Below are 16,079 nucleotides of genomic sequence, written 5' to 3' on the forward strand. Positions count from 1 at the left end.
GGAAAGGGTTGCCATGGTCAGTTGTGAATGCTGTGTTGGTGAATGAGTTCAAAGAAAAGTATGACAGGTATTGTGTGCAAATGGTTGTTAATATTTGGTTTTTGGAATGTTAGTAGCCTTCCCTGTGGTGAGTCTACAGACTCTATGGAGGTGTCCTTAATAATAATAATGACATATAAGCACAGCAACTAGCAAGCAATAAGCAACTGGAGCTATTTAAAAAATGACAGAGCATTTTTGCATTTATTAGCCAGTAAATCAAGAGTAAAAAAGTTAATTTCATTAATATAATGCACTGATCTGATAATTAGGAAGAATCCATTGTCAGAGCAGTGGCTGCTAATAACACAATCTACTTAGAATCCAATTAGCAACCATTGCTCTGACAATGGATTCTTCCTCTTTATCAGATCATAGCATTCCATTAATGAAATTAACTTTTTCACTCTTGATTTACTGGCTAATAAGTGCAAAAAATCCTCTATCATTTTTTAAATAACTCCAGTTTTAAATCAGTTATTCCTAGCATAATCAGTAAACTAGCATAAACATCTCAGAAATTTTGCATTACTGCAATCTAACCTATGAAAAATATTACCTCTCTTACCAAGGAATTACCACTGATGTTAATGGCAGTACTTAAAGCAGAATCTAACACACAGCTGTACATCATTACACACTATTACTGATACCTGCAACACTATTACAATATTATTACTAGTTTCTATCAACAATTTTACTTTTATTTCCTGATGAATATAAAAGACAAGTATAGAAGCTCACTTGATAAGTCCAAAATGCTATAGCTCTGGTGCAAATCTCAAGTACTATCTCTGGTTTTTGTCCAGCTAAGATCATCTGTTTCCAAAATTAAAAATTAAATTAGATTAGATTTAGATTACTCTGTACTACAGTATGTTAAATTTTTTCATGAATAATAAATGTCAAGTTTCCACAGTTCAATTTTAACTTTGTTCATTAATCATATTATTTCATATCATGCTTATTTTAACATTAGGCAGGAATTTCAGAGAACAACCAGTAATGGCATGAGTAGTGTGAAGCACATATTCGTTTTTTTTTTTTTTTTTTTAATCACAACCCCTTTTCATAAGATGAAATTATTAGCAACCCCTGGCAGTATTGATTAAATTAGGTTTTTTATATATGTAAACTTTTTAAACATATATCAGTATCAGTTTCGGAGCTTAAATTAAATAAGAAATAGAAATAATGAACATATTTATTGCGCGCGCGCGCGCACACACACACACACACACACACACACACACACACACACACACACACACACACACACACACACACACACACACACACACAGTTATATTTAATATTAAATTTTTATAGTTTAAAAAGTTTACATATATAAATAAAAACAAGAAAATTTGAAAAGGCAGAATGAAAGGTTGTATCATATAATATTTCAATAGTTATAAAATTAATATTTAATTTATTCACATTTATCAATGTTTGCTGTGAGCTCCCATAATCTTTTTTTTTTCTTGACTCTTTTGAGGGTCACAATGGACAGTTTAAGAATGGCTGGTGTGTGGTGAGAAAGGAAAAGATAGAATATGAAGAAAATCAGACAGATTAGATTGCATTACTGATTAAATTATATTGATATTGCCTATTATCGATAAGGTGTCAAGGGAATGGAAAGAGGGCAAATAGTTCTTTTGATTAAAGGAGGTGCCAAGATAGAGGCATCAAACTATAAGCCAGTTGGTATCTCAGGAGTGGTGGCTAAAGTATTACTGGAGAGGAAAATGATACTCTATGGGTGGTGGGGGAGTGGGTAGCATGGTTTGCAAAAGTTAGGTCTTGCATAAGTAATATGTTCACTTTTTATAATAATGTGTTAACAGAGTTGGATAAAGGCTATGGCTACCTGCTAAACTTCAAGAAGGTATTCTACAGGATACTGTATGGAAGCTCTGCTACCTAAACTAGAGCAAAGAGATGGATATAAAGCTAGTGAGTGATACAGATAGAAGATTGACTGTTCATCAACCAAGATTGGTTGATGAACAGTCATTGAAGAATAATATATGGTATGAATGAATTCAGGAGAAGGCAGGTGACTAATGGTGTACCATAAGGCTCTGCATTTGGGCAAGTGCTATTTAATTTTCACATCAGTGATATAGGAAATGAATTTAAGGAGACAGATCCAGTTGTTTCCTGATTAGATGATACAGAGATACTGCAGGATGATTTAAATAGGTCGACAGTATGAGCAAAGGATAACAGTTACCAATTTATTGTGGTAATGTTCCAATGCTCTTTGGAATGAAGAAATCATAAGCTATGCACTAAATAAACTGATGGAATTGGAAATTGATGAGGCAGAAATTTGGGAGTGACTGTGGAGGAAGAGTTGAAATTCAGAAGACATACTAAAGAGTAGTCATAACAGTTCATCAGGTTACATGGCTGTTGAAAACCTGACAAGCAAGGAGAGTGATGTTATTATTCCTTTTTATAACACTTTAGGTCACACCTGGATTTCTTTGGATGAGGAGATGGTGGAGATGATCCACAGATGAGTGACTAATTGAAAGTCCATGGGTTACAATAGCTAGTTGACAGGAAAGGAGGGTATGTGATAGAAACATATTATTAAAGGGGGTTTTACAAAGTTGACACAGATAATTTTTTTTCAAATATATATCAGGAAGTGAGAGAACAAGGTCATCCCTGGAAAGTATACAGAGTGTGGTTAGCAAGAATGCAAGAATAGATTTTTTGAATGTGGTGAATGAGCAAGGTTGCTAGAGGCAGCTGTGAATGTTTTGTCAGCGAATGAATTCAAGGTAAGGTATAATAGATATCATGTAAATAATGTTTAATGCAGGTCTGATACAATGGATCTCTGACTCAATGGAGATGCCCAAGTAAAGAAAAATGAATAATAATAATAATAATTGAGAGTAAAGTGTTGAATGCACAAGATATCATATCACAGAATGGATATTAAACAGAATGTGTATACAATGTATTTTTCAAACTCAAATACTGACCCACTATTTCAATTAGGGATGTATTAGTTTTGGTTTGCTGTCATTAATCAGAAAGAATGAACAAATCTTCAATTTTTCATCTCATATTATGCGAAACACAAGATATATTGTGCACTCTCAGCAAAGAGACTGCATTCACAGAATACAATTAGAATTTTGAACATGTGAACATTTTTTATCAGAAGCAAACTTCAGTGATTTATTATAATTTTTTGAATTGGTTTTAAACAATCAAATTATTTATCTAGTTACAATGCACTCACAAAAAAAGGGAGAGTGATGCCTATAGTACATCTTAAAAGTTTATGTATATGATTACAATACTTTATGTTATTTACCTTCCCCAAGTGTTCAACTTCAATAAAGCCATAGAAAAAATATACCCCAAAACACACATGATGACGGATAAACAAAAGCTGTCAGGAGACAAGGCATTAAAAGATCTTCTTACACTAACAGTAGAATCAAATGCCTAAGAAGACTTCAAAATGGGGCCATTTTGATCATTCTGAGAATCCAAGAGCATTGAAGAATGTGATTAACTCTTGATTCACAGTGATTTATAAGAGTAATAATACAAAAGGAGTGAATGATCCCTGATATTTTTCAAGATTGGTTTCTGAATTGTTTTACTACAGCACTAGAGCAATATCTTCAGAATAAGAACTTGGTAAAAATAGTTCTTCTACTTGATAATGCATCAACTCAATACTTGAAGTTTGAAAATGCATCGAGGATTTATAAAAGATGAGAAACTTTTTGCTCCTGAACAAATCCTTATTGATTCAACTAATGGATCAATCAGATCCATTGTGTCATCAAAATTTTTTGGCAGGTTTGTTAACTCATCCAGAGCCCTCTCTCTCTCCTTTAATATAGTGGCATTCTCTCTCATATCTGATATTATAAGGGTAGAAAGGATGCTTGATGTGGTTCATTTCATTTTGGCAAAGAGCATCTAGTGAAGAGATGTCAGGAGCTTGATTCAATGGGATCTTGAGAAAAAAAATTTGAGAGGACAATGATGGCTGGACTTATGATGCAAATAGCAACCTATGAAGATAGGCCCATGGAAATTGCAAATGATAAAGAGCAGACCTGGAGATCGCCGGATGGTAGAACAGCTAACCAAATAGACCGTGTACTAGTGTATCGGCGTCACCACAACTTCATCTCGGATGTGAGGAGTTTTTAGAGGAGCAGATGGAGATAGCAACTACTACCTGGTAGCCTATGATTTCAGGCACAGAATTGCAGTCCAGAAGCCTTTGTGTCCTACCACACGACCTGTATGGGACCTGGACAAGTTGAAAACAGCGGAAGGCAGGCGGGCTTTCCAATTAGAGCTGCAAAACCACTTTCAGGAGCTACAGGAGGGTGATCCAGATAAGATGTGGGGCACCATCAAAAATAGGGTCGCATCTGCTGCCTCGAGGACTGTGGGAAAGAGAAAGAGAAGAAGAAGAAAGGCATGATTTAATAGAGAGTGTGAAGAAGCTGTAGCGAAACGAAGGGAAGCACTATTGAACTACTTAGCTCGAGTCCCATCAGCGTAGCGTCGTCGATCACCAACAAACCGAATGACATTAAGAAGTGCCGCAGCTGTGAAACAGAAGTTAAAGAAGAGAAAAAAGGAATATTTTGCAATTTCTGCTGCAACTGGATACATATTTCTTGCGCAAAAATAAAGGAATCGGTGCACAAGCTTTTCACCGATCTAAACCAGTCCTACTTCTATATGATGTGCCTTCCTTCCATAAAACAGATACTAAATCTAGGCAAAAGAGTCACAAACCTTGAGCGGCAGCTTAATATCATGATAGATACCTTCTCCTCCAAAACTGGAAATTTGGAAACTAAGCTTGAGACGCTCAACGATCGCACCCGACCGCAATTGCACCCATGCCTGCTAACAAACTTTGTGAATTAATCACATCATCGGTACATGATTCGCTTGAAAATAGGAAACTCAATGCTGTTAACCTGAATTTTCCGACAGAAAACATAAATCCCTAAAAGAAGACATCGGCAAACTTGCAGGAGAATGCAATTTCAATCCCAGAAACATCGTCAAATGCCATTGTATCGGACCCATAAACAAAAGAAAGGACGGAATGGACTATCCACGTCTCATGAAAGTGACCTGCAACTCACCAATAAACACAACCAAATTTATAACAGCGATAAACAACAAGCTAAAGGACACTTTCCCACAGTCGCTCATATGTGCTTGACCTGATTTAACCTTTGCCCAGAGAGATAAAGACGCCAACTCCAAAAACAACTAGAAGAAAAATGCCAAAATGGAGACAACAATTGGGTAATGGACTACAAACAATCCAAACTAGTACAAAAACAAAGTGATACCAGCAGCCACCAAGAACACCAGTATTCAGGCACTGCATAGGAAACAAGGACCCTTGGGGTCAAATCCATGCCTCACAGAACCTTGCATATCCATTTCACCAACATCCGTGGCCTCAACTCTAACCTTAACAGCATCCACTACCACCTGCAGTCCACCAAATCCCACCTACTCTTTTTAACCGAAACTCAAATCTCACCTCCCCCCAGCACTATTCATCTCAACCTTCCTAACTATACACTATTTAACTCCTTTCGATCCAAGGGTGGTATCTGTGCATATATCCGCTCTGACATACCCTGCCAGAGAACAACTAGCTTGGAATCGCCCGACTTCGACCTTCTTTGGCTGAAGATATCCCTCCTCCACTCAGTCAAATTCATCTGCTGTCTCTATCACTCTCCTAATCACTCAGAGCTCTTTCATTTCCTCTCCTTAAAAGTTGATTTTCTCCAGTCGCACTCCCCAAACAGCAAAATCTCTCTCCTGGGAGATTTCAACATCCATAACACCGATTGGCTTTCCTCTTCCAGTCATACAGATCCTGCAGGCAGAGATGCTGAAACATTTGCAGTCATTAATGATCTCACACAAATTATTCAAAAACCGACCAGAATACCAGATAGCCTAAACCACTCCCCAAATACCCTAGATATCTTCCTTATTAATGATCCCTCTAAATATGCAGTGAATGTAGTAAACCCCCCTGGATAATTCTGACCACAACTTAGTGCTTATCTTCTCCCCCATGCAACAATGCCTACAGAGTTACTCCCACACAAGAGTAGTTTGGCATTAAAATAGTCCAAATTATAATAGAAACAAATGCAAGAAAACTATCAATGCTTCCAAAACAGATTTTGAGTGGGCAAAAAGCAGGAAGCTTGCAGCCGGTCCAAACGGCAGCCATGCTTTTGGTCCCTTGCCAAGGCAATTGGCCGTAACTTTTGCCCTACACTATTCGACCTGTATCATACCAAATGGCTCGTTTGCAACATCACCCATAGAAAAAGCTAACCTCCTGGCATCACACTTTGCCTCCAACGTACACATAACTGATAATGGCAAATGCCCTCCAGTCATTCGAACTACCCAACATACAATGCCCCTTATATCCTTTTGCCAAAAAAGACATCACAAACCTGTTGTCTAAATTAGACACAAAAAAGACTCCTTGCACAGACGGAATTGGTCTGTGTATCTGAACTGACTCCTATTTATGTCACCTGTACTCTCTTACTCCACTGGTATATATCCCAAAACCTGGAAACTGGCCTATATTCAATCTATTCCTAAAAAGGGTGACAAATCACTGCCATCTAACTACCATCCTATCTCACTCACTTCAGTCCTATCTAAAGTAATGGAGAAAACCATCAACTCTCAAATCCTAATCTACCTTGAAGGTACATGGCTAATAAGCGACCACCAGTACGGATTCTGCCAAACCCGTTCAACAGGAGATCTACTCTCATACATCACCCATCACTGGATAAGCGCTATGGAGAAATTCGGCGAATCCCAAGTAGTTGCACTTGATATCTCCAAAGCCTTTGACTGAGTCTGGCACAAAAGCTTACTAAGCAAACTCCCATCATTTGGACTGCCTCGGGACTTCTGCAGATGGATTGCCAGCTTCCTGTCTGGACGCACATTATGTGTGATGGAAGACGGCTCCCTATCCTCTCACCATCCAACTAATGCCAGGGTCCCTCAAGGTTCAGTTCTCTCACTGACCCTCTTCCTTCTATATATCAATGACCTACTTCAGTTGACCTCTAACCCAATACACAGTTTTGCAGATGACAGCACACTACATTCTTCCCTTTCATTTGACAAACCCTACCCTACACAACTCACTTCAACCCACAGAACATCAGCCACTACTGCCCTTAATTCCAACCTCCAAGCCATCCTCTGATGGGGCTCAGACAACCTTGTCAACTTCAATGCTAGTAAAACCCAGTTCTGTCTTATTTCTCACAAAAATGAACCAATTTACCCCATCATTATTTTCGATAACACTCAAATTCACAGACAAGATGAAATTTCTCTTCTCGGAATTACCTTGACATCAAGCCTCTCCTGGCATAAACACATCACAACCACTGCATCCTCAGCTTCCAAAAAACTAGGTTTTCTCTTTCGCTCAAGACGCTACTTCACCTCTGAACAGCTGTTAACACTATACAAGTCACAAATCCCCCCAGCTCTTGAATACTGCTCTCACATCTGGAGTGGGGCGTCAAAAAGCTCCCTCAAAATGCTTGACTCAATACAGAGGAGAGCAATTAGACTAATAAATGACCCATCCCTCACCAACTCGCTCTCTCCCCCACTTTCACATAGACGCTTGGGCTCTGCAATCTGTATATTCTATAACTACCTTCATGGGAAAGGTTCATCTGAAACAGCATCAATAATTCCCCCCCCCCACCCTGTACCAAGCCCATCGGAACTCGTACAGCTGCCGCCCAACATCCTTTTACAGTACACTTCGAAACCCACAGAACAAGTTTCCCTCCTCATTCATCCCTGCTACTGCAGTACTGTGGAACAGTCTTCCCCCTGACATATTTCTCAAGGAATACAATATACAGGCATTCAAATCAAATGTAAACAAGTTTTTCCTTTCACAACTCATCACCCATATACAGTACTAACGTACTATAGGTTGACCAGCCAACCTCCTATATATGGGCCCAACATTTAAAAAAAAAAAAAAAAAAAAAAAAACTTAGCAGACAGCAGGAAGAAGGTTGCATATGAGATGGTGAGAAGAGTTGAGAATATATGTCTACGTAAGGGAAAGCAGAAATATCTTAATGAGAAGGTGATCAGCATAGAGTGTAATAGGGTGACGAATAATGGGCAGGAAATGTATCGGATAATTAAAGTCATGCAAGGTGCCCAGATACAAGCAGCAATCATAAGAGATGAGAGCAGGAACCTTCTAACAAATTCAAAAGATGCTCTCACTCAGTGGCGTAGATATTTTTAGAACTTGCTGAATGTCATTGCTGGAATGTCAATACCAGAGAACTACACTCCTTACCAAACTGCTGAACCATATATTGAAGATCTGACGTTTAGTGAGATTACTCATGCTGTCGGCATGCTGAAAAATAATAATGTTCCAGGAGTGGACTGCATTGTGGCAGAGCTTCTGAAGAATGGTGGGGATGTCCTGCTGGAGCAGCTGCACCAGCTCATCTTGCTGCTATGGCAGTTAGAACGTTTGTCGGAAGAGTGGAAGGAAGCACATATCACCCCTGTATATAAAAAAGGAGATAAGTCTTAATGCGGCAACTATAGAGGCATCTCACTGCTGACGACTGGCTACAAGGTGCTGGCTAACATCATACTAATGCGTCTCACACCATATGCAGAAGAGTGCCTTGGTGATTACCAGATGGGTTTTAGGAGGAACCGTTCTACAATAGACCAACTCTTAACACTGCACCAAGTTTTTGAAAATTGTGGGGAATATAACTGGGAAGTCCATAATATTTTCATAGACTTCTCTAAAGTCTATGACTCAATTATACACCCAAAAATGTGGCAGGTGTTAGAAGAGCTGGGAATTCTTTGAAAGTTGCCATGGTTACTGCTATTGAGGAAGCTGCGGAAGACATTGGCCTGAAGATAAACACTGAGAAGATGAAGTACCTTTTCAAGAGTTGCCATGCTGCTCAAGATCTAGAGGGAGCTGCTCGGTTTGAGAGGGTGACGGAATTCAGGTACCTGGGGTCTATTGTGACTGAAGACAACAAAGTCGCAGCTGATGTCCAGAATCAGATGAATGCTGCAAATGTGGCCTACTATCAAGTGCGTCCCCTTTTCGTGCTGCGTTTACTGTCTTGGACTACAAAGGTAGGACACTTTGATCAGACCTGTTCTCCTCTATGGTGCCAAAGCATGGACTCTCACAGTGAGGCAAGTTGACCACCTGAGAGTATTCGAGAATAAGATGCTACTACGTATCTATGGAGGGATCATTTTAGACGGAGTTTGGAGGAGGCGGCCATACACGCTTTGTACAACTCGGCAGACGTCTTGACAGAGCTGCAAGCCCGGCGTCTTCAGTGGCTGGGGCACCTGCACCATATGGGCCCCGAAAGGACTGTGAGACAAGTGTGGGAGGCCCGACCTCGATCAGGGAGGCCGAGAAGGAGATGGGTGGATCAGGAGGAGGAGGATCTGCAGGCTGTCGGGCTGGAGACTGGAACGTGGCAGAGGACCGTGCCCAGTGGCGTCACGTGGTGCTTGAGGCCAAAAGTCACCCTGGGCTGACAGTGCATAGATAAGTCAAGTCCAGTCAAGTCAAAGAGCTATTTGTTTCTCTTTTAATTACAGAATCAGCATGGCAATGAATTCAGTAATTCCATCTGTAAGTTTATGGTGGATTTGTGTCATTGAATGCAAATTATTAATATGTTTCAAATTATGTATAATTTTGCTATTTCTATGAGATCAATTAGTGAAAATATCAATATATCTGACTAAAAGGTCTGTGTTTAGATAGTATGAAAGAGTTCTTCCTCTACATGTTCTAATAATTGGCTAAAGGAAGAAAAAAGTGAGCATTCCCATACTTGTTCCCTCCATATGTTTGTATAGATTTTCTTTCCACACAAAGTATTTAAAATGGATGGTAAAATCAAATAGCCTTAATATGCTTTCTGGAAAATCAAAAATTCTCCAATAATCCTTAGACAAAGAAATGGTGGCAGTAAGGGTGCAATTCAAAAGTAAGTATTAAATACTTCTGAATAGAAAATATTTGAAGTAGCCTAATATAGGATCAGTAGATTGGCCCACTAACAGAATAAATAAATTGGACAGAAATTTTGCCATTCTGTAGCATGTGATCTCATACAATATATTATATGTCTAAGAGTGACATCAAGTTTATAACATCAGAACAAGAATTTACTGTATCTTATAGAATACTAAATTCTTGAAGGTCTGGTGTTGTAAACCCATAAATTGATCTCCTACATCTTTCAACATCTTTTCTAGAAGTAAATAAAGAAGTTTATATATGTTTTGTTGACCTTGAAAAGCATTTGACATGGTGAAATGGGAAAATCTAATGGAAATGTTATGCAAAATAGATTTAGATTGGAGAGATCGAAGGTTAATAGCTGAATTATATGTGAACCAGATGGCCATAATAAAGACAAAAGTAGGAAAAACTAAAAAATGTGTGATTGGCAGAGGTGTAACACAGGGATGCTGCCTGTCACCGACGCTCTTCAATATATTTGCAGAAGAAATGATAAAAGAAGCATTTCATGAAGAGAAAAGAGGAATCACTATTGGAGGAAGAACAATACATAATACTAGATTTGCAGATGATCAAGCAATATTAGCTAATACTGAAGATGAACTACAGCACCTAATGCAAAAATTTGAAAGTATATGCAATAAATATGGTATTAAAATTAACACAAAGAAAACAAAAGTGATGAGTGTCTCCAGGAAACCAGGAAGTATCAAGGTGATGATGAATGGAGAAAGTGTAGAGCAAGTAGGACAATACAAATACCTTGGTAGTATAATACAAGAAAATGGAAAATGTGACATGGAAATAAAAGAAAGAATTAACAAAGGAAAATATGCATTTTATGGCAAGAAAAATTTGTTTATTAATAAAATGAATAAAAATCTAAAGAAAAGGCTTATTAAGTGTTATATTAGGAGTATGACCTAATATGGGTCAGAAACATGGACATTGGGAAGAAAGAAGCTAAAATGTTGGAGGCATTTGAAATGTGGTTATGGAGAAGAATGGAGAAAATAAAGTGGAATGAAAAAATCACCAATGAAGAAATATTACAAAGAGTTGAAGAAGAAAGGAATTTACTAAAGACCATAAGAAAAAGAAAGCATAACTGGATAGGATATGCATTAAGAGGAGACAGCCTACTGAAAAGAATGATAGAAGAGAAAATTGAAGGAAGGAGATGACTAATGATGCTTGATGATATAATGGGCACAAGAGGATATCAGGAAATGAAGGAGAAAGCAAGAGACAGGTCCAATGGTATAACAGAACACTAACAATGATGATGATCTTCACATTAAGGTTCTGTAATAGACTAGTCACCTCCACTTCATTCATCACTATTCCCATATAAACTAATGGTTCCTTCATTTTTTCAATGTCACCACCTAGACAACAGAATGAGGAGGTTATGGCTGATTGTATACCTAGGGTCCGAATAGTAAAACAAGTAGGGGTTAAATGGATGAATAACACCATTAAGCGTGAGCTGCAAAAAAAGAAACAACTGTGGAGGGAATTTAAAGAAAGGGGTGACCTGCAGGCACACGAACGGTATAAAGTGCAGGCCAGAAGGGTAATGAGCGTGGTAAAAAAAGCAAAAGCGGATTATGAAAGGAAACTAGCTATGCAAGCAAAAGAGAATCCCAAATAGTTCTTTCAATATGCTGCAAGCAAGAAAAAAACTGTACACGGCAAAATGATTTTAAGGAATGATGATGGTAAGGAGGTCACTGAATCAGTCGATATAGTGGAGTTACTGAGCGCGCACTTTGCAAAAGCATATCATTTGGTGGTGACATTGAAAAAATGAAGGAACCATTAGTTTATACAGGAATAGTGATGAATGAAGTGGAGGTGACTAGTCTATTACAGAACCTTAATGTGAACACATCTGTGGGATTGGATGGTATACCGGCACGGGTCTTGCGTGAAGCGGCTAAGGAATTATCAGTGCCCTTGACCATGTTGTTTAATCTGAGTCTCAGGTCTGGTTTAGTCCCGAAGGTATGGAAAGAGGAGAAAACAGTTTCACTGCATAAAGGAGGATCCAAGACTACGGTTGCAAATTACTGACCGATCAACATATCAGGAGTCGTTGTCAAGGTCTTGGAGAAAGTAGTCAAGGGAAAAATACAGGAATGGATTGATGAAAATGAGATACTGTACAGGGGACAGCATGGCTTTGTAAAGGGTAGATCATGCTTCAGTAACTTGCTCAAGTTTTATAACAAGATGACGGCTGAACTGGATAAGGGAAATGAGTTTACAATGATACTGCTGGACCTGGCAAAGGCGTTTGACAGGATACCACATGGAATACTAATCTGTCAACTACAACATATGGGAATGGATATTGGGTTGGTAAGATGGATAGGTGGTTGGTTGATGGAGAGATATCAAAGAGTAGTTTATTCAGGAGTAGAGTCCAAAAGATGGCCTGTGACTAGTGGTGTGCCGCAGGGTTCTGTTCTTGGACCACTGCTGTTTAATCTGTTCATTAACGATATAGGGAAGGATCTAAGTGGAACAATTCATTTGTTCGCTGATGATGCAAAGTTGGGTAGGGCAATAGTGAATGCAGAAGATGTCAAAGTCTTGCAGGATGACTTAGATAGATTGGAGTTCTGGGCTAAGGAGATGGATGTCAATTTAATGAGACAAAATGTAAGGTTATGCATTTTGGGGTGAAAAGATTAGCAGCAGTATACCACATTGGTGGAACTGTACTCCAAGAGATTGATGAGGCCAGGGACTTGGGAGTGTTGGTGTATAGGGAGATGAAGTTTAGGGGGCACATTGCAAAAGTAGCTAAATCAGCTCATCAACTCACTTGGTTGTTGAAAAATACCTTGACGAGCAGAGACAAGCAAGTTATTGTACCTCTGTAACGAGCCTTGATAAGACCTCATCTCGACTACTGTGCCCAGATTTGGTCACCTCGGTTCCTTCTTGATGGGGAGTAGGTGGAGAGGATCCAGAGGCGAGTGACTAAGATGATAACAGGTCTATGGAATTAACAATATGAGAACAGGTTGCAGAAACTAGTTGATAGGCGGAAAAGGGGAGATATGATTGAGACATTCAAATTGCTAAAGGGATTCTATAGAATTAATTCAGAGGATATTTTTGAGATCAGGACTGGTGGTGGGAGAACTAGGGGACAGCTATGGAAGCTGGGCAAGAGTGTGGTTAGCAGGGGTGTTAGAGCTGGGTTCTTTACTTTTAGAGTGGTAAATGAGTGGAATAAGCTGCCAGAGCCTGTTGTGGGTGCTATGACAGTGAACGAGTTCAAGGCAAGGTATGATAGATACTGTGAGAATGTAATCGCATAGTTGTGTGGACACGATGTTTAGGGCCTCCCTCGATGAGTCTAAGGACTCCTGGAGTCGCCTGAAATAAATAATAATAATAATCTTTCAAAAATATGGGTGATGATTGTGGTAACGAATATAACCTTTTCTTATTTTATATTATACTAGGGCCCCCCCCCTCCGCTTGGCACCCGATTTCCCGAGTTCCAGACTGGTAAACTGGTAAGACAAAAAACGTGACATAAAAATAAGAGAGAATAAATGATTACTATTTGGGGGTTTTTTTGATCAAATTTATTTTAAAACAAAGTTATACCAACTAGCTTCACCAACTGTGGCTGCTGGCTTCATCAGGGTAAAAGATGTATAAAAATAGTAAGAACATGATTTTAGTGTTAACAGTTTTTAGCATTTAAGATGCTAAAAACTGTTAACACTAAAATCATAAAATAAACCGACCACAATTGTATTTTTTTATATAAAAGCAAAAGAATGCGTACATCACACGCATGATCTGCTAGTTGTTGTGTAGGAACAATTTGTAGTTGGCGGCAAAATTCAGTTCTGACATGTTGAAAGATCTAACAAGGGTCTACCAGATCTCGGGCAGAATCAGTCCTTTGGTTTCTATTAAGGTTTTGTTCTGAGCAGAGAACAAAATACATCTTTTATAAAAGATGTATTTTGTTCTGATGAAGCCAGCAGCCACAGTTGGTGAAACTAGTTGGTATAACTTTGTTTTAAAATAAATTTGACCAAAAAAAATCCAAATAATAGTCATTTATTCTCTCCTATAGTTCGTGTGGTCAAAAATAACAGTATTACCATCATGACATAAAAATGTTTCAAATTTCGGCTTATTTTTATATATATAGAGTAGATTACACTTCATTCCTAACAGGAATATCCTATAACAGAAGCTTATTACTGTTGTTTGTCCTGCATCCTGGCATCTTTAGTACGAAGATACAGGGATGTAGAACAATGAAGATTGTAACATTGAAGGTCTTCATGCTGAAAATACCTGCAATTCAAAACTTCACAGATATCTTCAATGTGAAGCAATATCTTCCTATTAGAGATGTCATATTAAATAGGATAAATTGTTATTCGTCATTTTTGCTGTGGATACGTGCATTCATCCAAATTTCTAAAAAAAAAAACAAAGTACCTCTTAAATCTCCCATGGATGAAATGTCAGACAAATACAGACAGTATATAGTGTTTATGGTGTTTCTGCAATGCAGTCAGCAATTATACTACTTTTTATATAGATATGGATTTGTAACCTATCTCAAATGTGAAGTGTTATAAGTGCTTTTTATCTGAAAGTAAATTAGTCTCATACAGAGGCAGCAGAAATTTTTGCTCTGCAAAATAGACAAACCAGCCAAAGAACACAATCAATAGAGGAGTATACAGATAAAAGTAAATGATCATAGCATAAATCTATAGAAATTTTTATAAAATACTCATAACAAACCATTGAGCCTAACACAAGAAGAAAATGATAAATGCAATATAAATATATTTCTGTAATATGTGTCTAACTACATATATTTTCTTGTTTTTAAACTATTTATACTTACGGATTTATATTGCTCTGAAGGATTCAAGTCAATTCTTATTATATCAAATTTCCCTGGAAGATGGGTATTACCTAAAAATTAAAATATTATTTATAGCCAAATGTAATTATTAACTAGATGCACACAAAATAGATTACTCACTCATTACAAAGTATGTCTATAGGTTATGCGATGTGCATGTTATTTATATTTATGGTTTGCACAACTTATTTCATATCCAAACACAAGTGGTACAGAAGTAAGTGGTACAACATTATTTACAACAAATTAGGATACATTACAAATGAGAACAGCTTAAATTTGGTAGGTGAATTATACAGGGAATAATAAGTAAATTATGAAGAAAAAAGAAACTATACATAAGTTATACACAATAAATATGGTCAGATGTTCCTCCGGTATCTTGCATAATCAACTTCTCTTTCTGTGCAGGATATAAGGTCCTCGTTTGTGCAAGGTGATTGAAGAAGGGGGACAAGAAAGAAGGTGTTCCATGGACTAGGTTGTCCCACTCACAATTATCTGGTACAGTGAGGTAGACCCATTTGATAAGGTTTTTGTTTGCAGCATTCTGTCATTCTAAGTCTGTTAAGGCTTTTTCAAGTATTCCAGTCCAAGTGGGCACCGCGTGGAAGATGTTTGGCTGTTAGAATTCCAGTATTATTCTCAGGGTATAGTGCAAGCCTTGTTGAAGTTTTGTTTCTGGAGGGTTTTTAGGTGGTTCAACAGTTGTTAGGTAGCTATGTCGGGATCTTAGTATTTGGGGCACTGTGGTCTGGCTGAATAGTGGGTGGCGTTCATCATTCATTTGTCTGCTTCTTTTGCAGCTGAGAATGCAGATCTTCGAATTGAAGGGGATTCAATACCAGCTAAAGTATACAGGTCTCTTAGTGGTGTTGGTTTAAGGCATCATGCAATTAAGCGGCAGCTTTCATTCAGTGTTGGGTCAAGTTTTTCAGCATGGCAGGATCTGGACCA

The 16,079-nt window shown here is 38.2% G+C and overlaps 1 protein-coding gene across 1 annotated transcript in view; it reads right to left on the reverse strand.

The window, feature by feature from the left end:
* Positions 1-16,079, reverse strand: part of LOC150103936 (E3 ubiquitin-protein ligase CCNB1IP1-like) — a 164,115-nt gene that overhangs the window by 99,201 nt on the left and 48,835 nt on the right. Inside the window, exons 3-4 of the mRNA XM_090397101.1 lie at positions 15,102-15,172; positions 784-858 (exon numbers count right to left, since the gene is read on the reverse strand). Of these exons, the coding sequence (XP_090253227.1) occupies positions 784-858; positions 15,102-15,172 (146 nt within the window). The remainder of the gene's footprint in view (positions 1-783; positions 859-15,101; positions 15,173-16,079) is intronic.

Source organism: Typopeltis vanoorti, chromosome 8 (genome assembly GCF_054136105.1).
Source record: "Typopeltis vanoorti isolate ZY-2024b chromosome 8, IOZ_Tvanoo_1.0, whole genome shotgun sequence".
NCBI lineage: Eukaryota > Metazoa > Arthropoda > Arachnida > Uropygi > Thelyphonidae > Typopeltis > Typopeltis vanoorti.